The 25,039-nt window shown below is 47.4% G+C and overlaps 1 protein-coding gene across 5 annotated transcripts in view; it reads left to right on the top strand.

Annotated features, from left to right (window-relative positions):
• The window catches only part of TBC1D5 (TBC1 domain family member 5), a 2,224,639-nt gene that overhangs the window by 1,105,106 nt on the left and 1,094,494 nt on the right, over positions 1 to 25,039 (top strand). For all 5 annotated transcript variants that reach the window (XM_085630445.1, XM_085630447.1, XM_085630444.1 and 2 more), the window contains one exon: positions 13,031 to 13,098. In XM_085630445.1, coding sequence (XP_085486571.1) covers positions 13,031 to 13,098 — 68 coding nt within the window. The remainder of the gene's footprint in view (positions 1 to 13,030; positions 13,099 to 25,039) is intronic.

Here is a 25,039-nt window from a genome sequence, read left to right as displayed (position 1 = left end):
ACTGGACTCTCTTTCAATGTCACTGCTCAGAGTGACATCTTGGCCAGTCTCAGTAATAGAATCAGAACTTGTAGTAGGGTTGAACCACCAGTAGTCAAGACCCCCTCCTCTCTCTTTGGATAATTGATTTGTTCCAGAAAATCTAGACAAAGCAACGCGGCTCATGTGATGCACACTACCATCATCTAACGTCACAGTATTGCGCATTACCTTGGTGATAGTCTTAGGTTCTGAAAAACGCGGTTGTAATTTAACAACTTTCTTAGCTGTTTTAATCCTTACCAATTGGCCAACATCTAGGGATACAGTTTTAGTACCGTGTTTCGCATCAAAATATGATTTGTTCTTTCTTTGCGAGTTGCATATGTTTTCTCTGACCCTAGTGCTGTCCCACTTGTATTCTTTCGATCCACCCATCCATATGGGATTAATTTTACAATACTGAAACCTTCCCCTCATGAGTCCAAATGGACACTGCCCACAGGTATCATGCACGCTTATTCTGTAAGACCATATCATTTTGTCTAGTTTCGTATTCCAATTTTTTTTACATTTATTTGCAAGTTGCAAAGTTCCTTTTATAACCCTGTTGACTCTTTCCACTACTGAATTTCCCCTGGGATGATACAATGCTGAAAATCTTTGTTTAATACTAGTAGAATTCATGAATGTTTTCATCGTCTCTGACTTGAATTGTACCCCATTATCTGTTAGGATAGAACCAGGAAATCCCTCTCTTAAGAAACACTCATCAAGAAATTTTATGACGATGTCAGTGTCAATACGTTCGACTACCTTTACCTCAAACCACCTTGAGAACAAATCCACTAAGACTAAAATGTGCTTGCATACACCGTCTTGCCACATAATCAGTCCCATAATGTCTAAGGCAACCTCTTCCCAAGGTAATTTGGGACACGCTATCGAAGACCTAGGTGGATTAAATGTTTTTTTTACTTTTGTCAGCACACTCACAACTTACACATTCCCGGATACGCCTTTCTATTTCTTAGTCAATTCCAGGCCACCAGTATAAAGCTTTAACCTTCATTTTTGTCCTAGAAATCCCAGGATGATCTTCATGTCCAATGTCAATTATTTTTTGACGTACCACTTTAGGTGGAATGAGTTTTTCACCCCGGCACAAAAACTTTCCATCAAAACCCAACTCATCTCTGACTTCCCAAAATGGTCTAATTTGTGGAGTGTGTTTAGATTCTGAAGACCAACCGTTGTTAACCTTATCTAGGATAATTGTACGGATATCATCTTTAGAAAACTCTCGCTCCCATTCATCCATGGATAAGCCATCCGCATCAGAAAATATTCCAGCAACGCAACAATCATTCCATGAGCTATGATCAATCTCTCTGAGGGGTAGTGACAATCTACTTAAGAAGACAGCAATTACATTAACTCCTGGAACATACTCAACTTCGTAAATATAGTCGTGCAATCTCATGGACAATCTTGCTAGTTCGAGGCATGTGGGCTGCTGAATTCATATCTGTGCATAGATCGCCGCCTAGTGTTGGGTCCGGACGTTTGCACGTTGTTGTCCTGGAAGAGTCTTCGAAGTATCACGAGATAGGTGACTCCTCCCCTGGACCACAGTGCGCATGGGCATCCTCTCCATCCATAGATTGTTTTTTTCCGCCATTGGGTTCGGATGTGCCTATCTTAGCTCAAGTTAGGAAAATTAGGTTTAAGGCCAAAAGGCCTTTAGATTTCGTCGGTACTGTTCCCGTTCGGTATCGACTACTTTCTTTACTATTTAGAACCTTCTTCCAGCCTTTCGGATCCGTTTGGTCCGAACATCGAACTTACATCGACGATGGAATCGAGGACTCCATTCAAACGGTGTCCTTTATGCCACGCAAAATACCCACACATCGACGTCCACCCGGTATGCAACAAATGTCTCTCACCGGATCACGATGAGTCGAAATGTATGGCCTGTGCCCGATTCCAATCGAAGAAGACTCTCCGGAATCGACGGGCGGCGAGATTAGAAGCGCAGCAATCTGCGCCTGCCCCGGCCAACATCTTCAGCACCGAAGACGAGGACGCCGAAAGCGTGGAAGAAGTAAACTCCAGCCCCGCTTCCGAACACGATTCCCGATCGGAAGACGACGATGAGGTGCTTTTTCAAAGGGAAGAAGTCATCGACGAGGTAGGAGACTACGATGAGGCCTTTGGGGCCGAAGAAGATAGCTCTAGCGAGGAGCCAGGCCCACCCGTCGATACGACAGCCGACAAAGTGCGTCATCATAAGGCTCCGGTCGAGGGATCGCCTCCGGGCCTTACCCAAGATCAATCTCAAAGTTCTTCGGCCCCGCCTTCCGGCCCGGCCTCGAACATCCCGCACGAGCCATTATTAACGAAAACGACTGGATTCCCTTCAGCGAAACCGAAACCAATCGTCGCACCAGTTCCACCGAAACCAAAAGTGAAACTGGCTGTAATCGGCTCGAAGGCCTCGAAGCCCTCCACTCCTTCGACGCCAGCAAAGGCCGTCGGCCCCGAACGCAGTAAAAGGGATTTCGGCGCCGAGCTCACTGCAGCGGATATCGGTACCGAGCCGAAGAAAAAGGCCCTCGGTATCCACAAAGCGCCTCGGCCTCTGGCACCGAAGCCGTCGGCCCCGACCACCAAAGTCAAAATGGCCGCAACATCTGCGTCGACGTCGAAGACAGCGGCACACGCCAAGTCGTCGACTCCAACAACCCTCGATACCTCTCTTCGGATCGATGACCCCATGGCTCCAAAGCAAGGTGCCGACCGGTTCCAAAGAGCCTTCTGCGTTCTCCGTGCAACAAGTCGCGGCATCGTTGCAACGCATCAGGGAACAGGCAGCCCTCCGATCCACGTCGGGCCCCGACACGCACAAGGCTCCGAAAGCACCCTCGGCGCCGGCCAACATCACTTTTGGCTTGCCGCCGTCCACGGCGCCGAAGATGTTCGAGATCCGAACACGTGTCCGCCAGACGCAATCCCCGTCTACTGGACACACAGATTCTGAGCCTTCACAGCCACAATTTATCGACGCCAACACTGGTAAACTGATGCTTCGCAAGCGGAAAATCACGCCAGACAGGGGATTGGACTCCTACAGAATCCCTCTCAAGCACAAATTGCCAGCGGGGTCGGAACCAGTTCTTTATGAACGCTTACAACCCTCCTATCAGGATCCCCAGTCCTTTTCTCCTACGCCTTCAGAGACAGACGCAGTAGAGGACTATATGGGAGATGATACCATCTACCCTGGGGATGTCGATCCTGATGAGCATCTGCAAAACCCAGATCAGGCATGGGATGACCCTACAGACCAGGGTACCGCGCCAGATACCCATGACATGCAGCTTTACAGCACAAAGACATCTCCCACAGAGGACACTGCTGCCTTCAATGCCCTCATAGAACGGGCTGCTGCCAATCATGGAGTAGAACTCATTCCGACACTGTCGAAGAAGACTTCTTGGTGGACACTTTCGCCTCTTCCGAAAGAACTGTCAAGCCTCTGCCCATGTTGAAAGGAGTTCTCAAACCTGCCAAAGACATTTTTAAGGAAACAACCAGGGCACGGGTGCTAAACCCCAGGATTGAAAAACAATACAAGCCTGCACCTGGAGACCCTATGTACATTAGGGGTCAGTTACCTTTGGACTCCATGGTAGTTGCTAACGCTCGCAAACGAGCCCATTCGCAGACAACAGGTGATGCTCCAATTTGCTAGAGACATCAGGCAAAAGGATTGCAGCGCAAGCAGCAAACATCTGGCGCATTGCCAACACACAGGCGCTCCTGGCCCGTTATGATTGTTCCCACTACGACACACTAGAATCACTACTCCAACATTTGCCAGATGAATACAAGGAGGCAGCGGAGCTCCTCATCAGAGAGGGACAACTCCTTACCAATGCATCCATCAAGTGCGCCCTGGATGCTGCCGACACAGCCGCAAGGGCAATCGACACAAGCGTCATGTTGAGACGACACACATGGTTGAGAATCTCAGGCTTCAAGCCGGAGATTCAGAACAACATCTTAAATCAACCAGTCAACCCCGACTACTTATTCGGCCCTGAAGTTGACACTACCCTCGAGAAAATTAAAAAAGACACTGACACTGCGAAATCAATGGGGGCTCTGCAGACGCAGCAGTTTCGTAGTGGCTCCTTTCGTCGCCCCGGGAATAGAGGAGCAGCTAGAGGCCAGGGGTCACAGCAACAATACACTAAAGGGGGCACGCAGAGTACCTACGATAAAACCAACAGTGGTGGATATCGTGGCTCCAGCACCAAGGGCAGAGGACGTGGTTACGGCAACACCAGGTCCTCACCCAAAAACAAACAGTGACGCCCTCTCCCTTCCCCCGACCACATAACACCTGTCGGGGGGAGACTCCAGCGGTTCCTGTCCACGTGGAAAACCATCACCACAGACAGGTGGGTCAGGGACATTATCCAGCACGGTTACTGTCTCGAATTAACCTCCACTCCACCCAACATACCGCCAAAGCACCGTCCTATGTCCGTAGAGCACTTAGCATTATTGCAGCAGGAAGTGCTAAGTATGCTGCAAAAAGGTGCAATAGAGGTCGTGCCCGTCAACCAGCAGGGGAGAGGGGTGTACTCTCTGTACTTCTTAATCCCAAAAAAGGACGGGTCGCTCAGACCTATACTAGACCTGAGACCCCTCAACCAATACATTCTCTCAGAGCATTTCCATATGCTCACCCTACAGCAGGTTCTCCCGCTACTCAGTCAAGGAGACTTCCTAGCCACACTGGACCTAAAAGATGCGTATTTCCACATACCCATACACCCTTCACACAGGAAATATCTCAGGTTCACTATTCAAGGCCATCACTATCAGTTCAAAGTTCTCCCCTTCGGAGTAACAACAGCACCCAGGGTCTTTACCAAGTGCCTAGCAACAGTGGCGGCACATCTACGGAGACAACACATTCACGTCTTCCCTTACCTGGACGACTGGCTTGTTCAGGCAAAGTCAGCCCAGCAATGTGCCAGCCACATGTCCCTCACCATTCACCTTCTACACAGTCTGGGATTCTCACTAAATTACCCAAAATCACATCTCCAACCCGCACACGTACGACAGTACCTGGGCGCGACCATAAACACTCTGGCAGCCACAGCTCAGCCAAATTTAGTGAGGATCAACAGCATGCAACTGCTGATCTCAAAGTTCAAACCTCAACACTCCCTTCCTGCGCGAGTGTTCATGCAGTTGATAGGCATGATGGCCTCCTGCATTTTCATAGTCCCGCATATGAGACTACATATGCGCCCACTTCAGGAGTGCTTAGCACGTCAATGGAATCAGGCTCACGGGCAACTAAAAGACCTAGTGTTGGTGAGCGGTCGGGCATACAACTCTCTGCATTGGTGGAATCCACAAAACCTTTGCAAGGGCCGACCGTTCCAAGAGCCTGTTCCACAAATAATACTGACGGCGGATGCCTCTCTCCAGGGATGGGGAGCTCATGTACTCAATTACACAGTGCAGGGACTATGGACGACACAACAAAAGAAGATGCACATCAACGTTCTGGAACTGATGGCAATCTTCCTAGCCATGAAGGCATTCAAAGTACACTTGTGCAACAAAGTCGTGTTGATCCGGACGGACAACATGACTGCCATGTACTACATACAGAAGCAGGGAGGAACACACTCTCCACAGTTGTCTCATCTGGCTCAGAGCATGTGGAAGTGGGCCATTCAGAGGAACATATTCCTCATGGCGGAACACCTCCCCGGCAAGGACAACCAGATGGCGGATCTGCTCAGCAGACACAGCCACCAGATGCACGAGTGGGAGCTACACCCGTCAGTTCTCCAACCGTACTTCCAACAGTGGGGTCATCCAGAGATAGACCTATTCGCCACAAACGAAAACGCAAAATGCCAAAGCTTTGCCGCCAGGTTCCCACATCCACAGTCACAGGGCAATGCGATATGGATGAACTGGTACGGCAGATTTGCGTACGCTTTTCCCCCAGCGCCATTAATACCTCTAGTGGCACGCAAACTGCGACAACACTCACTGACACTCATCCTAGTTGCTCCCACATGTTCGCGCCAACCATGGTACACCACCTTTCTAGAACTTTCCGTGGTGCCGCAACAAAGGCTGCGGATCAAACCCGCACTTTTAACGCAGAACCATGGCGAGATTCAGCACCCAGATCCGCAACAGCTGAACCTGGCAATCTGGCTCCTGAAGTCTTAGAGTTTGGCTACCTAAACCTGCCACCTGACTGTATGGATATCATCAAGGAGGCCAGAAGACCCACTACCAGAGCTTGCTATGCGGCTAAATGGAAGAGGTTTGTCATTTATTGTAACAACAATGACATTAACCCGCTGGACGCATCCATTCAAAACATCATCTGTTACCTCTTACACCTATACCGATGCAATCTGGCATACACCTCAATACGTATCCATTTAACCGCAATAGCAGCCTATCTCCAAAACAGGCGGCACCTCTCTTAATTCAGAGTGCCTGCCATCAAAGCCTTCTTGGAGGGACTTAAACGAGTAATTCCCCCAAGACACCCACCAGCACCGGTGTGGAACCTCAATTTGGTCCTCACCAGACTAATGGGTCCACCCTTCGAACCTCTCCATTCATGTGAGATTCAATTCCTCACCTGGAAAGTAGCTTTCCTAGTGGCAATCACTTCGTTAAGAGTTAGTGAACTCCAGGCATTAACCATTCAAGAGCCATTCATACAGGTTCACGCAAATAGGGTTGTACTACGTACCAATCCCAAATTCATGCCCAAGGTGATATCGCAGTTCCACATGAATCAAACTATTGAACTGCCTGTTTTCTTTCAAAATCCACAAAATGTCGCAGAGAGAATGCTCCATACACTAGATGTAAAGAGAGCCCTCATGTACTATATAGACAGAACTAAGGTCTTTAGGAAGACAAAACAACTTTTCGTTGCCTTTTCTCCACAACACAAGGGCAACGCCATTTCCAAAGCAGGTATAGCCAGATGGATCGTTAAATGTATTCAAATTTGCTATCAAAAAGCTAAACGCACATTAACGATTCCCCCAAGAGCCCACTCAACACGAAAGTTAGGGGCGTCCATGGCTTTCCTGGGAAACATTCCTTTACAGGAAATATGTAGAGCAGCCACATGGTCCACTGTACATACATTTACCAAACACTACTGTGTAGATGTACACTCAAAACAGCAGGCAGCTGTAGGACAGGCTGTTCTCAAAACTCTTTTTCAGACTGCTGCAGCTGGCACGGGTAGCCGCCGCTAATAGGAGGTACTGCTATGTATTCTATGCACAGATATGAATTCAGCAGCCCACATGCCTCGAACTGAATATGCTACTTACCAGTATGCATCTGTTCTTGGCATGTAGGGCTGCTGACATTCATATCGCCCACCCTCCTCTCCGGCGCCTGTAGCAGCTGCAGCTCTCGGAATTACTGTATAGCATGGTCATCACTTACTGTATCTACTCCATCACTGCCACAATGGCAAAAAATAATCTAAGGATGGAGAGGATGCCCATGCGCACTGTGGTCCAGGGGAGGAGTCACCTATCTCGTGATACTTCGAAGACTCTTCCAGGACAACAACGTGCAAACATCCAGACCCAACACTAGGCGGCGATCTATGCACAGATATGAATGTCAGCAGCCCTACATGCCAAGAACAGATGCATACTGGTAAGTAGCATATTCATTCTTGCTGAAGCTCTACATAACCCTTCCGTTGTTAGAAGTTTTGTTAAAGGCTTATGATCTGATCTGAGAATAAATTTTTTACCCCAGATAAACTTTCGAAAATGCTCCATAGCCCATACGCAAGCTAGAGTCTCACGTCCAATCACTGAATATTTCTCCTCACACGGTGAGAGTGAACGTGATGCAAAAGCTATAACCACCTCCAAACCTTGAGTAGACACTTGGGAAAGAACAGCTCCTAACCCAGTGCCACTTACATCAGTAGTGAGAAACGTATCAGCTAATGGGTCAAAACCTTGAAAAGTAGGTGCATTTGCAATAGCTTCTTTTATTTCCACAAACGCCCTCTGACACCCCTCACTCCACACGAATGAACTCTTGTTTTTCATTAATAAACGCATTTCATATGTCTTCTGTGAAAATTGGTTGACAAACTTGGAATAAAATTCTGCCAATCCTAAAAAAGATCTAAGCTCCTCTTTAGATTTTGGTGCTGGAGCATTGACAATAGCATCCACTAACTTTGCTTTTGGTTTGATGCCTTCATCGCAAATTTCATGTCCTAGATACGTAACTGATTTTTCTGCTAACTTTCACTTGTTTAACTCAGCTACCAAACCATTCTTTTCTAGAATTTCTAACACTTCCCTGAGAACATCATCATGATGGGATTTGCTCTCACCCATGATCAAAATGTCGTCCTGAAAAAAATATATAACTTCAGACATGTGACCAAAAAGCTTAGACATTAGCCTTTGGAATACAGCAGCTGCTGAAGCTAAGCCAAACGGCATTCGCTTAAATCTGAAACACCCAAACAGTGTGCAAAAGGTTGTCAAATGTCTGCTTTCATGGTCTAAGACTACTTGATGATAAGCAGCTGATAAGTCCAAAGTGGAAAACCACTTTGCTTTTTGTGTTGATGACAACATTTCATCAATTCTGGGAAGTGGATATTGATCAACCAGCATATGATTGTTCAAGTATCTTAAATCCACACACAAGCGGGCCTTCCCATTGGCCTTGCGGGCAATGACCAATGGAGAAACCCACTCTGCAGCCTCAACTGTTTCAATTACATTAGAACTCAACAACTTATCAAGTTCACTTTTGACTTCTTCTCGTATGATCAAGGGTATATTGCATGCTTTGTGTATTTTTGGCACGGCACTCTCCTTGAGTCGAATTTTGTGAGTAAAACCCTTAAGTTTTCCCATTTGACGCGAGAAGACAGACAAGCTCCTTTAGAACCCATTTTTTAGTGTCTTCACCATCACACGAGACCAATACTTGCTCTTTGCTATTGGGGTCAAGAATGATATTCAAGCTTTTCTGGTCCTTCCATCCTAGGACAGAAGGTCCTTCTTTGGCAACATATAATTTTCCCGTTGCATGTCTGCCTTTAAATCTAAAAACAAGTAATCTAAAACCTTGAATATCAATTCTCTCTCCCGTATAGCTTTCTGGAGTGATGTCAGGTGGTTCAAGCCAACTACCAATTTGGGAAACAAACTGCTCCTTCCATACCTGTTGAGCAACGATAGTATAGGGGGAACCAGCATCAGCATCCAATTGAATAGATACACCACCTAGCGACATTTGACACAACGGTTTTGAGGCCGAGTTATCAGATATGTTAAGAACAACATTTTTCTTTTTGTTAATTTGCACATGTAAATCTTCTTCACTAGAAGTTGAATCAATATCAAGATCAGGCTCTTGAATACAGGAAACCTTTCCTTTAGATTTCATATACTTATTCTTTCGGCACACTTTAGCAAAATGACCAATAATGCCACATACTACACATTTTGTTGATCTTGCTGGACACTTCTGATAATTGGCCGAATGAAATTGGCTGCCACATCTATAAGTAATTCTTTACATCAATATACTACAGAGCCTCCACCACCCCAATCAGGCCACTGCGTCACAGGACCGGGCAAAGCGCGGGACACCTCTGGGCTCAGGAGCAATCTGTAGGGGGGGGGGGAGAAACGCTCCTCTGCCGCCCGATCGACGCCCGATTCCGCGTCGGGTAGGCCCCTCACACACAACCACCACCGGCACTCCTCCTCACCTCATCGCTGATGTCTCCCTGCCCCAGGCTGATTCCGACGGAGGCTGCCGCACACGGAACCCCGCACCAGGTCGAGGGGGCGGGGGGCGCCGAAAATCCGCAGCCGCCACCCCGCCACAGGGAGGCCTCTATGGGAGCTCAGGACAGCCGCAACTTCTGCGAGTTGCACGAATATATCTCAGGTAGTCTGGTCACCCACAAATGTGTCTTAGAGGTGGCCTCACATCGGTGGTTCAACGCGGCTTGTTCTCTCTTATGGACGTTAAAAGGGCCAGACATGATTATCAGAATGTTGTAGAGGACAGGAAGAGGGCAATAAGGGAAGAGGCCTGGGAAGAACTTGCCATGACAGCCTGTTAGCACCAGATTTTGGCAGGTTATAAATTATCCCTTTTTCTCTGACCTTGATACCCCCAAGGTGTAAGTCATAATTCCAGAAGAGCAGTGGGCAACACGTTTAGGGGTACTTTTCAACCTAATGAACAAGAGAAACTGTTAAAGGATTATTTAAGTCCTTTCCTCTGGGTAGACTCATCTTCAACACCCCTAGATACCCCTATTGGGGTGTGTGAGGTGGTACTAGCAATAATTAAATCAGCTCTTTGAAAGGTGCTGGGCCCTGACAGGGCAGCGGTGCATCTTTTTAGGACAAACACCGACTCATAGAGCCTGGGACTAGCAATTGTCCTAAGAAGTAACTTGGAGGATGAAACCCCGGAGTCTTGGAGATCGGCTATTCTTGTACTCCTCTTTTAAAAGGGAGACAGATTAGCTCTAGCCTGTTACAGGCCAATTACCCAAATAGATGCAACTGCAGAAATCCTGTGATGTATGATCCTGGCCCGTTTGGAGACATGGGCAGAAACAACAGAGTTTTAACACCCTTTTAGCTTGGGTTCAGGTTCGGTCTAGGCACTATAAAACAAACACTAAATCTACACCTCATCACTAGTAAATATGTAAAGGCAAAAGAGGGCGCTATCTCTATGGCTTCTATTGGTCTGCCGACTGCTTTCGATCTCGTTAATAGAAGTAAACTATGGGAACTAATGCAGGAAATGGGAGTGGAACCAATCCTATTTAGTTTAATAAAATGTTTACATCCTGATCTTAAAGCTTCAGTTCGTTATGGTCCACAAGTGGAATTATCAACAGTCCCTAAGAGGTGAGAGACAGGGATGTTTTATAGCCCCTTTTCTAATTTTGGTTTATATTAATGGTTTTACAGAGCACTTATTACAGATAGGTGTGGATGTTCCAAAGATGGGGCACCTTTCTGTACCCATACTTTTATATGTAGATGAAGCAGTTTTACTTGTCCGTACTCCGAATGCACTACAGTAGTTATTAGATCACTTCACAGCGTACATTCAGGGTCTGAGCTTATACTCTGACCTTTGGGCCATTACGCATGAAATTCAAGCACTTTAGAATGGGTGGCACACTTTTAAAAAAAAAATTTTTTTTTTATTTATGTAAGAAATGTTTTTAACTTCATTAAAATGGAAATCACACTTAACCATAAGTCACATAATCACAACAAATGGGAAGGAATGTGGAAGCTATCTTCCATTTTGCAAGGAACATAAAACAAAAACCTCTGGTGGGGATGATAGCGTTGTAAATCCAAATGCATCTCCACTTCTTTATAAGGGGCGGGGTATAGGCATATCTCAAAGTAGATATTCTCTCCAACCAGTACATAGACAATGGATTCACATGTAGGATGCCTGCAGTCCCCAAAAAGTCTGCAACTTGCATATGCCATGAGGAGTTGGGTTTATCTTCTATAGGGGACCAGAAAAAAAAACTGTACCACTCCTATTATGGATTAAGTGTTGGCAAAACCCAAAGGCAAGTGTGGTGAACAAATGCATATCAGACTATTTATCCTTAGATAATGTGAACAAGATACCATGCTTGATGTGTGTAAAATCAGTTTTCTTTATATTGGGCCTAAAAGCAATGTTTATGTCCCCTAATAACATTCTGTCTAATGCTAAAACCAGTGTTAAATCTCGCAATACAGGGTATTGTGTAGAGGAGAGGTTATGGGGCATCTTAATTATGAAAACTGTCGAGCATTATTTGCAATTTCAACTGTTCAATCCATTGAACCGTATTTGGGCTGGATTGAAAATGTCAAATGTCACCTTCTCAACACATTTTAGGTTACATTTAATCTATTGTCCTTTTCCTACAGGGTGCGTCTGAAAGCAGGAATTACCACCATGTCAATGTAATAACATTTGTCCACTATATTCAGAATAGAGTATTGTTTAGTTCCTTTGCTGCGCAAGGCCAAGATTTTAATGATAACCAAGTAGCAATGGAGTTTTTACAAAGATTAGGCACGACAGACACGTTTCGGAGTCTTACATTTTATTAGAAAAGTGACCCCGATCAGATATCGTTATGAGTATGTAACCTTTTAACAAATGTTTATTCTTCTTGATTATTTTCCTTTTTAATATCATTTTTAAATGTAAAGACTTTTCAGTGTTTTAATATCCACAACTGTCTTGTATGCTTAAATATATCTGTTTTATGTTCATATTTGAGATGTTCTACATGTTTTTTATGGCAAATTAGCCGAAGTAAAGATGTTTGACTGACTATCCATGTCTTTCTGTGCCTCCAGTTCCTAATCTCTGTGCCCCTCCCTGTCACAGGCTCCTTGTCCTAAACTGTCCGTCTCTCTGTCCCAGTGTCCATGTGTCTCTGTGCCTCCCAGTCCTAATGTCTGTTTCTCTGTCCAAGTGCCCATGTCTCTCGGTGCCTCCCAGTCCTAATGTCTGTCTCTCTGTCCCAGTGTCCATGTCTCTCTGTGCCTCCCAGCTCTAATGTCAGTCACTCTGTCCCAGTGCCCATGACTCTGTGCCTCCTAGCCCTAATGTCTGTCTCTCTGTCCCAGTGTCGGTCTCTCTGTGCCTCGCAGTCCTAATGTCTCTCTCTCTGTCCCAGTGCCCATGTCTCTGAACCTCCCAGTCCTAAGGTCTGTCTCTCTGTCCCAGTGTCTGTCTCTCTGTTCCTCCCGGTCCTAACATCAGTCTCTGTGTCCATGTCTCCCTGTGTGCCTCCCAGGCTTGACGTACGTGCTGTTAATAACACGGTATATTTGAGATAAACAAGTCGATCTGAGCGGGTATTTCCTGGTTCCAGGTAGGCCGTTACATATGAATTTTCTTCTTTTCATTTTAGAGTTTATGGAACAGATTCTTCCAGGACAAAGAGCTTCGTGCAATGATCGAGCAAGATGTAACAAGAACGTACGTAGGACCGTGAGGCTGAAAGGGACCTGAGGGGCGGGGTGAAGGCGCCACGACTGTGGGAGGGAAGGGAGGGCGTGATGAACTGTTCCAGCAGAATCTCAAATGTGCCCCCTAAAACAGCAGTGGACTGCAGGGTGAAGGGGTGAGATGGACTCTTTCCATGAGGAAGAGGGTCAGTGCTGATCTGCATTAGCTGGGCCTCTATCTTGATATGCACAGTGCATGACAAACCATGGATTGGAATGATACCTGAACGATTGACACTGGTTTGACTATTTGAAAGCATTCTTCCCTTCACCATTTGGGTGTGTGATGCCTGGAAACTAGAAACTGGCGCAGCTTCCATGCTCAATACTTCTAATGTTTGGGAACTTCAAACAGTAGTAACTTTGTGTGTGTGTGTATATATATATATATATATATATATATATATATATATAATGCTGATCCAAAAAATAAACAAGTTAAAACCTCTTTGTGTAATCAAAACAAGAAAAACCTGGTGCAGACATAGCAGAGCCGACTCAGGGCCCAGACCCAACTACCAAGCCAAGAATGCATTTCAGTGGTGACACACCCCAAAGACCCCTGCTGAAGCTACTCCCCTGCCCATCCCGCCTGGTACTTCTCCCAGGGAACTCATGCTTATGGTCACGTATGACACAGCGGCCTGGAGTCCCAGCCTGGGATCACTTATTTTAAATGTATTTTCACTGAACATACTCGTCTTTGCCTCTGCTGCAAAAATTCTTGATAGAAGAGTTGTCAAAATGGTGCACCTGAGCAGGGCTCCATGTTTCTAGTCCTTGACTTTTATCAAATGACTTACTGCCCCATGTACTCAGCCTGAGTCAAATATAGGAGGGCTCCTAGGCAAATTAATAGGGTGAGCTGCACCAGAGCCGAGCTATGGGTCTGGCTTGACTCTTAAGACTCCATACACAAGCCGAGCCATGAAAAAGATGTGCAGGTATATCATGCAACAAACATAATGCAAAAATATGATATGATCTTTTAAAAATAAAAAAAGTCTTTAACGTGTGTAAGCGTTTCACTTAGTGCATCGGATAATATCACTGTATAGACAGACATTTATTAAAGGGGAATTTTAAGAAGCATTCATGGCTCGCCCCCAACGACAATGCCATTAATGAACTAAGAGGCAAGTCAATAGTCATGTAAACCATATACCTGGCCCAGATTCTTATTATAGATAAAGCAACGTTATAGTCTGTTAAATCAACCGTTAGAAGTGCTTGTATAGTGCACCTCCTGAACTCAAGTTTTACAAAATTTGCTCATATGTGATAATAACGACAAAGGAGGCTCTCTCAAATATAATATTTTCAAAGGATCAATCAATTTGGACAAGCCGGTATTGATTCCAGGTCATCTGGTTTCACATTTTGAAATTCAGCCCCCAGATGAGTAGATGTCTGTGTGTCTCTCTCTCTCTCGCTCACATTCACGTCAAAGGTCATGTTTTATTTTTCATTTTTAGTTCACAGTGAGAAAAACCTATAAAGATGTAGCCAACTACCATGCCAAGAATGCATTTACAGGGCGGTGGGTGGAGTGTCGCACACCATACACCCCCCTACGCCCCTGTGTTCGAGCACTAAGAAATCTCAGTCTGGCCCTATGTCTGGGCTCCTTGTGGTGGTTCATTCTGCACCTCTGTGAGGCCTGCCCATCTACTGTGCCAGTTTCCAACAGGCCGTCGTCCTGTCTGCAAACTTTCTACAGTTAAAGCTTTACTGGTGCTGCCTTAATGCTCACTTCCTACACCTAAAGCCTTCCTTGCCCACCCAGCCTTCCCAGTTCCTACAGGTAAAGTCTTCCTTGCCCACCCAGCCTTCCCACTTCCGACAGGTAAAGTCTTCCTTGCCCACCCAGCCTTCCCACTTCCGACAGGTAAAGTCTTCCTTGCCCACCCAGCCTTCCCACTTCCGACAGGTAAAGTCTTCCTTGCCCACCCAGCCTTCCCACTTCCGACAGGTAAAGTCTTCCTTGCCCACCCAGCCTTCCCACTTCCTATAGGAAAAGCCTTCCTGGCCCTGTCGATGTGCTCACTTCCACAGGTAAAGTCTTCCTTGCCCACCCAGCCTTCCCACTTCCGACAGGTAAAGCCTTCCTTGCCCACCCAGCCTTCCCACTTCCGACAGGTAAAGTCTTCCTTGCCCACCCAGCCTTCCCACTTCCGACAGGTAAAGTCTTCCTTGCCCACCCAGCCTTCCCACTTCCGACAGGTAAAGTCTTCCTTGCCCACCCAGCCTTCCCACTTCCGACAGGTAAAGTCTCCTTGCCCACCCAGCCTTCCCACTTCCTACAGGAAAAGCCTTCCTGGCCCTGTCGATGTGCTCACTTCCACAGGTAAAGTCTTCCCAGCCCATCTAGTCTGCCCATTTCTTAAAGGTTTCCTTCCTTTCCCAGGCTTCCCACTTTATACAGATTAAGGCGACCAATGCACTCTGTCCATTACCCTACATATAAAGCATGCCTTGCCTATCTATTCTGCTCTCTTCTGCAGCTACGGCCTAGCGGAGCCAGTGTTTTGGCCTTCCTTTTCCTTGCCTGCATAGACCCTACATCTGTACTTTCTCAGTACAGTTATATTACTGTTCTGGTCCTCTGCTGTTTAGCTCATTCACTGGTGTCTACATCACCTCTTCTGGGGGGCCAAATGTATCAAAGGGTTTTACCCATTCTGTGTCTATGGGAAAATGTGTTCGTACATATGGCCCTACATCTCTAAGAAGCTGTTGGGTTTAGTCTACAGAAGCTGTGGTACTGACCTTTACCTCCCTGGTACCTGTACAGGAGGAAGAAAAGGCACCACTAGAGGGAGTACCTACTACTTTGTAGCCCAGGATGCTTAATGCCCTGAGAATGCATAGCACGGTCCCGAATACATATTGTGCGTATATTCGTGATCTGCTTTGCGACGCACCCTTTATTGGGCAGACACCAGGATTGTGCTATTTTCCCAGTGCATTGGTTAAAGCCGGGCTGGCGTTTTGAAACTGTCAATCTGTCATTCATTGCTGGCGACAGATCTGACCTCGATTTTGAGGAGGGCAAGCGTTGCACCACAAGCAGGCATAAGGTGCCCCCCCCCTCCACATTGTCAGTGCATCTCCCAGCAGCTGCTTTGCAACTGCAGCTACTTTTTAATTTGGAGTGAATGCAGGGATTCCCTCATTTGAATAGGGCCACGCCCACTTCGTTTGCACCCTCACAAACTGTACCCTGGCATGATCCATATTACAAATCGGCTCATGCAAGTATCTGCAGCCCCTTCTGCAATACAAAAGAGCCCAAAAACATCTGCAGACCCCATTGCCCTCCTGGGGCACTTCGTGTGATACAGGCCTTAGTGTTCATGCACATTAAACATGTCAACACATACGTGTGGTCTGTACGTCATTTCATCCCTACATGTCCCCTTCATCTCCTTTGTGCCTGTTAAGGTCTTCGAGATGCAGCTAGACACCTGTCCCACCAGATCAACTTAACTCACAAGCTAAGAGCAAAGATTACAGCACAGCTTGTAACAGCATACACACGATATGTCCTAGCGCCTAGACACCCCAGGGTATTAGTGCTCTCTCTAAATCCCACTTTGATTTCATGATATAAGGGCCTGGTTAGAGCTCTGTCTGTAGTAAGACAAACAGGCTAAAAGCAGAGATTACAACCCAGTTCAACGTAGCACACACCGACTAACACAACTGCAGAGTGTAGAGTACAGCTCAAGGTCACATGCTTGTAGGGATTACTGTACAGCTCTCAGCAGCCCAGTAAGTAACTAGAAGTTACTGTGCAGCTTACAGTAGCAGTTGATTTTATAGCACAGCTCAAAGTTACACTTAGGATAACTGTAGAGATTACAGTTCATGGTGACACCTAGTGAAACACACACATGGCTCTCCGTAATGTACACAGGAGAGAGTAGAGACAACTACAATAATACAAAGATAGCAGGACTAAATAAAACACAGCACCACACAGGCTGGCAGCAGAGAGCAACACAGCTTAATGAAACACTGGTTATCATAACAGAATAAAGCACAACTCACAGCAGCACCCAGGCTGGCAGGAGCGAACACAGCTCAATGAAACACTGGCTAGCAGCACAGAATAAAGCACAACTCACAGCAGCCCACAGACTGGCTGCAGAAAACAACATGGCTCAATGTAACACTGGCTAGCAGCACAGAATAAAGCACAACTCACAGCAGCACACAGACTGGCAGGACAGAACAACATGGCTCAATGTAACACTGGCTAGCAGCACAGAATAAAGCACAGCTCACAGCAGCCCACAGACTGGCTGCAGAAAACAACATGGCTCAATGTAACACTGGCTAGCAGCACAGAATAAAGCACAACTCACAGCAGCCCACAGACTGGCTGCAGAAAACAACATGGCTCAATGTAACACTGGCTAGCAGCACAGAATAAAGCACAACTCGCAGCAGCCCACAGACTGGCTGCAGAAAACAACATGGCTCAATGTAACACTGGCTAGCAGCACAGAATAAAGCACAACTCACAGCAGCACACAGACTGGCAGGACAGAACAACATGGCTCAATGTAACACTGGCTAGCAGCACAGAATAAAGCACAACTCACAGCAGCACACAGACTGGGAGGACAGAACAACATGGCTCAATGTAACACTGGCTAGCAGCACAGAATAAAGCACAGCTCACAGCAGCCCACAGACTGGCTGCAGAAAACAACATGGCTCAATGTAACACTGGCTAGCAGCACAGAATAAAGCACAACTCACAGCAGCCCACAGACTGGCTGCTGAAAACAACATGGCTCAATGTAACACTGGCTAGCAGCACAGAATAAAGCACAACTCGCAGCAGCCCACAGACTGGCTGCAGAAAACAACATGGCTCAATGTAACACTGGCTAGCAGCACAGAATAAAGCACAACTCACAGCAGCACACAGACTGGCAGGACAGAACAACATGGCTCAATGTAACACTGGCTAGCAGCACAGAATAAAGCAAAACTCGCAGCAGCACCCTGGCTGGCATGAGAGAACAAAACGACTCAATGTAGCCCTGGCTAGCAGCACAGAATAAAGCACAACTCACAGCAGCACTCAGGCTGGCATGACAGAAGAACACTGCTCAATGTAGCACTGGCTAGCAGCACAGAATAAAGCACAACTCACAGCAGCACCCAGGCTGGCAGCTGAGAACAACACAGCTCAACGAAACACTGGCTAGCAGCACAGAATAAAGCACAACTCACAGCAGCACCCAGGCTGGCAGCTGAGAGCAACACAGCTCAACGAAACACTGGCTAGTAGCACAGAATAAAGCACAACTCACAGCAGCACCCAGGCTGGCAGCTGAGAGCAACACAGCTCAACGAAACACTGGCTAGCAGCACAGAATAAAGCACAACTCACAGCAGCACCCAGGCTGGCAGCTGAGAACAACACAGCTCAACGAAACACTGGCTAGTAGCACAGAATAAAGCTCAGCTCGCAGCAGCACCCAGGCTGGCAGCAGAGATTGCAGTTCAAGTTGACACAATGGATGGCAACACAAAATAAAGCACAACTCACAGCAGCTCCCAGGAGAGATCACAGCGCTGCCCGTAGTAACACACTAGCTAGCAACACAAAACAAAGCACAACTCACAGCAGCACCCAGGCTGGCAGGAGAGAGCGCAGCACCCAGGCTGGCAGCTGGGAACACAGTGTAACTCATAGTAACACACTAGCTAACAGCACTGAACAAAGCACAGCTCGGACTAGCACACAAACTAGCAGAAAAGGTTACTGCATCATTTACTGTAGGAAATAATGGCTAGCAGAAGAGCTCACAGCAGCACACAAAGGTTAACAGCCAACATAATCAAAGACCTACCCTGCACGCACAGAGGCCAGCAGCATGTACAGATTACAACCGACTCACAGATAGTAACATGCACACAAACTCACTAGTAGCACACACAGACTAACACCAGAGATTGCACCACAACGAACAGTGTTACTCACAGGCCCTAGCTGCGCAGCTCAGAGTTGTACTCGCTGGTAATCCGCACATATTACAGCATGCCCTCAGGTACACACACAGGTTAGCAGCACAGATTACAGAAGCCCACACAGGTAAACAACACAGATGACAGAATAGCTCAGAGCACCCTCAGAGTAACACCACAGATTACAACATAGCTCAAAGTAGCGCACACAGACTAGTAACACAGATTACAGAACAGTGGCCCATGCAATGTAACAGCACCTATTGCAGTAGCGCACACAATGTAGCAACACATTTGAAAGCAGCTCACACACTAGCAGCAGTCATTAGAGTAGCAGACAGGCTAGCAACATAGATTACAGTAGCACACACATGCTAATAGCACCATTTACAGCAGTGCACCAGTTGACAGCACAGCTCCATGTGGCACGTATGCTTGTAGCACGTATGCTTGTAGCAAAGCATAAAAAAACACACAGGCTAGCAACACAAGATGAAGTAGCACAGATTCAGCAACACAAATGACAGTAGCACAAATGCGTTTAACTGCACTGCTCACTCAAGCTCACACAATAAACGCACACACGCATGAAACGCATCCAGGCACAGGCTACCTGCACAATTGCAGTATACCTCATAGAGGCTGGGAGTACATATTCTAATACACAAGCACATACAAAATAGCAGCACAGACTATAGTACACCTGCACACAGGCTTGAGTACAGATTACAGAACTCCATTACATACAGGGTAGCAGTACAGATGTTATTGCACCAGCACAATCGGGCTATTGTTGCACATATTACAGGATAACAGCTCACACATGGTGGTTGTACAGATTATAGTGCACTAGTACACATTTGAGCATCACAGGTTACACAGTACATTCATACACAGGCTAGTAGTAGAGAGTAGAGTACATCTGCAATTACAGGCTCGGAGTACAGATTACAGTACACCTGCAAACCTAGACTAGGAGTACAGTTTACAATGCACCAGACAACACACATTACCACAGATTACAATACATCTGCAAACTCAGGCTAGCAGCCCAGATTACAGTAACCTGTAAACACAGTCCTGGAGTAAAGATTACAGTACACCAGCGCACACTCACAGGCTAAGAGTACAGACTTTAGTGCACAAACCCACACAGGCTCATCCTACAGATTACGATACACCTGCAATCGCAGGCTAGCAGCACAGATTACAATACACCGCATACACAGACGGGGAGTACAGATTACAGTACAATGTACTGTTGGAACTGGTACTTACTAGTTGGCTGAGGCAACCCCCCCCAGCCAGGCTGAACCTAGCACTCCTGTTGGGGGCGGGTGATTGCACACATTGTATAACCTGCGCTCACCCTTGGGTAGCTTGGCACTGAGCAGTCAGGCTTACCACAGAGGCAATGTGTAAAGCATTAGCACAGCACTCATGATAAATACCTGGAGCGTCACAAAAGAAGCTTCACACATGATGTATGTAAATAACATTTACATTCAACACACAAGTGATAATCAACATAACATGAGCATGGTGTACTTCTGGGCATAAATCACATTGGGTATTATTCCTAGCAGTACTAGGCCCAGCCGTGTTCTAATGATATCAGCAATATGCACACTTGGGAAAGATGCGCTCCAACCAGCCCACCAATCCCCTACACCACAGCACCCTGACGTGGTGCAATATGTTGTCCACCCCAACAATTATAGGTCAACACCCCACAGTGAGTAAGTGTACCCGGGTTACAATAATATAAAAAATATGCACATACACCGAATTAAACCAATTTTTAGCAGCACCGCGGGCCAAGGCAGCATGGGTAAAACCAATGTCAAAGGTAATGGTTTTCTAGCAAAAAATAACGCATACGGCAAACTGCCAGCCAGTGTCGTGAATCACAGTTGGTTCACCTGCTGTCACTTCCACACCCACACACACACACACACACACACACACACACACACACTCACTCACTCACTCACTCACTCACTCCGCAACACTTCGCGGTGCAATGGCTATCAGGCAGGTCCATACAGCACACGCTCACACACTCATGCACCCAGCATCCTAATATGGTGCTACTGATATCCAGTAGGTCAGTTGGTAACATGCTGCAAACCCCATGGCCCAAAGCCTTCCTACACCCTCCAACTCACCCGACTATCCTACACCCTGCTGATTGGAGACACCCTGTCCTCCCCCCTCCCTCCAAGGCACTCACAGTTAGTCAGGGTCCCAGGGAAGCAGGTAGGGGGGTGGTAGGTAGTAAGGTCAATTAGGAGGCAGTTGGCAAAAGAGGTTTGGCAGCCACTCGAAGTTCACCCACAGGATGCGTAGCAGGAACGGACTGAGGGCAATAGTCTGTCACACCAAAGGGGTCCACAAGGGCATTCCGGCACTAGCCCAGCTCTGCAAATCACAGGGGGGTCACACAGTCTCTTGACCTGCTTCCAATCATTCTCTGAAGCGTTTCTCCAGCTCAGCCAAAACACTCTCGCCAGCAGGGCCTTGACAGGCAATAGCACGGTGTGGTCAGGGAAGGCTGGGTGAGGAGGGGGCAGTTGGTCCGCCGTGCTGAGGGCCAGAAAAGGAACAATCAAGGAATAAATCAGACGAGAGGGGCCTCTCAGAAGGAGGAGGCACCCCATCAGGTACATGTCGATCAAAGTTGCACCCAGGCAGTCCGGGCACAAAGGCTGGGGCGCGATATGGGTTGTGCCAGACCGATCCAGTCATACGTACGGAGAGTTGCAAAATCAGTACCTTTCTGGGATTGAGACACAACGTCTGGAGCATGGTGATCTTGGTCATACTAGACAATCAGAGCACACTGTCTGGTGCGCGATGAGACGAGTCGCACCAAGCCGTTGCGGTCGCGCACACACTCACACAGATGCAATTCTGGCACAAGTTCAGCAATACCTCATGAGGTAGAATGAGGCACTACTACGGTTACGCCACCACCTCCGAGGGTCGCAATCTGTGAATCGGACCCGCACGCAATGAGCAAGCAGTTGACGTGTCGCTTGAGAGGGATGTGGCACGATCGACAAAGTGTGTCACATTGGATCCCACAACCGGAAAATTCACTTACCATCAACAAGACACTTTTGCATGCCAAGGTCCCCACTGTGGGGCTACATGCCTTCAATGCAGGCAAGACTTCGGGGCTCTGCACGAGGCAGTCTGGTCTCCAGGCACTCTTCTTGGTTCAACGCTCACGCCGTGCTACCAGTTGCATTCCAGATGGTGATGTGGGCTCTTGAGATGTCAAAGGTATATGGTGTAGGTCCCTTGCAGGAGATCTTTGATGTCTCTAAGACCTCCGAAGAACAGGGGGCAAGCTTGAAGCCCTTGGAAAGCACACTTCAGGGGGCCACACAGCAGCAGGTAGTTGGCCCAGGCCAGCCACTATTCAGGAAGTATTCCTCCTTGTGCACAACAGATTCCTCTGGCTGTGTGCATCACATAGTTCCAGGTTCTCCAGTCCCACTCCCTCCACAAATATATCTCACCCTTTGCTCAAGTGTGGCACCCGTAGTTATACTACAGTGTGTCTTTGCAGTTCGGGGTGGTTCAAAGTGTTCACCTTTGAACCACAGGCGTCTCCCCTAAATTTCAGTCCTCTCTACCATGAGACCATGGAATGCAGATCTTAATCTTTAGTGGTGCCATGATCTGGCTCCAGACGCCTCGTGTCAAAACCTCTCCCTCCAATCTCTCGGACTAGGCCCAGGTCTATCGTCCCATTGCATGCCCAGTGTGTTATAGCTGAGGTTGGGGAATGCAGATCTTAATCTTTAGTGGTACCATGATCTGGCTCCAGACACCTCATGTCAAAACCTCTCCCTCCAATCTCTGGGACTAGGCCCAGGTCTATCGTCCCATTGCATGCCCAGTGTGTTCTAGCTGAGGTTGGGGAATGCAGATCTTAATCTTTAGTGCGGCCATGATCTGGCTCCAGACACCTCATGTCAAAACCTCTCCCTCCAATCTCTCGGACTAGGCCCAGGTCTATTGTTCCCATTGCATGCCCAGTGTGTTCTAGCTGAGGCCGTGGAATGCAGATCTTAATCTTTAGTGCGGCCATGATCTGGCTTCAGAGGCCAAGTGTCAAAACCTCTCCCTCCAATCTCTCGGACTAGGCCCAGGTCTATCGTCCCATTGCATGCCCAGTGGGTTCTAGCTGAGGTTGGGGAATGCAGATCTTAATCTTTGGTGTGGCCATGATCTGGCTTCAGAGGCCAAGTGTCAAAACCTCTCCCTCCAATCTCTCGGACTAGGCCCAGGTCTATCGTCCCATTGCATGCCCAGTGTGTTCTAGCTGAGGTTGGGGAATGCCCAGATGTGCTTCCCCCAATCTCCACTGTGGACTGGAGCCAAGCACAAAGGCACACAAGAGTTTTAGAGCAAAGAAATGTCCACCTTCTAGTAGTGCCATTTCTACGTCAATCTGGACAAAGTCACCTTTACCATCGGAAAGAGGTTGTCACTATGAATCCAATGATAAGAAACATGATGAGGCTGCGTTAATGCAATCCATGGTTGCAGCCACAGTACCAGTCTGCAATGGCAGGCTGGGCACGTATTTAAAAACATCATCGGTGCCGGTGTCCCCAACAGCCCGCAATGGCGAGCTGGACACAGGTTTAGGCACACCATTGGCCCAACCCCCACCCAATCTACAATGGCAGGCTGGGCAGGGATTTGGAAATACCAGTGATGCACGCACACACTAGCTTTCACTGGCAGTCTGGCCACAGATTTGGGAATACCAGTGGTGGACACGCACACCAGCTTGCACTGGCAGTCTGGCCACAGATTTCAGAATACCAGTGGTGGACACGCACACCAGCTTGCATTGGCAGGTTGGCCACAGATTTGGGAATACCAGTGGTGCACACTCAAACCAGTCTGCAATGGCAGGCTGGTCATGTATTGGCAGATGTCAACGGTGCACACGTGCACCAGATAAGCACCACTTCCTAACGGGTGTAGGGAGGGTGTGCACACACTTTCCCACTGCACCTACAGTGGACAAGTGCCCTAATCTGTACGGCCACCGCAAAAGGATCAGAAAAACCCGGGAGGAGAAAGGAAAAAGTCTGGGGAAACACTACCTGAAGGGTTCAGGTATAATAGGTACACACAGGCTAGGAGTACAGATTACAGTACACCAAAACACATAGGTGAGGGGCACAGATTACAGTAAACCTGTACACACATGCTTGGAGTACAGATTACAGTACACAGCATGCAAAGTCTTGAAGTACAGATTACAGTACACCAGGACACACAGCCTAGGAGCACAGATTACAGTACACCAGGACACACAGGCTAGGAGTACAGATTACAGTACACCAGGACACGCATGCCAGGAGTACAGATTACAGTACACCAGGACACCCAGGCTAGGATTACAGATTACAGGACACACAGGCAAGGAGGACAGATTACAGTCCACCAGGACACACAGGCTTGGAGTACAGATTCCAGTACACAGTCTTGGAGTACAGAGCACCGGCTCATAGAGGGTCGCAGCGCAATGAGGGCTGTAGCCCCCTCCTCGCCGCTCCCATGGTCCATTGCAGATGTCCCTCGCAGGCCCAATCCTAGAGTCCCTATTTTTAGGCAGTAATAAATTGCGCGTCCATCCCCAGCTCTGTCCCCAAGTGCGCCGCTGCCTTTAGAGGTATAATTAAAATCTGATTATGCTTTCATACGTACAATGCCACACAGATGGTATTTTGTATTTTTTAAATATGAAAATAGTCCACGACGTGCTATATTAAAACGTGTGCTTTAATGGGTGGCGGTGTCTTGCTGTGACGGTGAACGCAGGGGCGCAGTGCGCTGGGAGCGCCATCAGCCTGTCCTCTTTCCCATTGGCATCTCTAAAGCTCCTTGAAGTG

The sequence above is a fragment of the Triturus cristatus genome, chromosome 10 (assembly GCF_964204655.1).
Source record: "Triturus cristatus chromosome 10, aTriCri1.1, whole genome shotgun sequence".
NCBI classification, from domain to species: Eukaryota; Metazoa; Chordata; class Amphibia; order Caudata; family Salamandridae; genus Triturus; species Triturus cristatus.
This window is presented reverse-complemented; position numbering and strand designations above follow the sequence as displayed.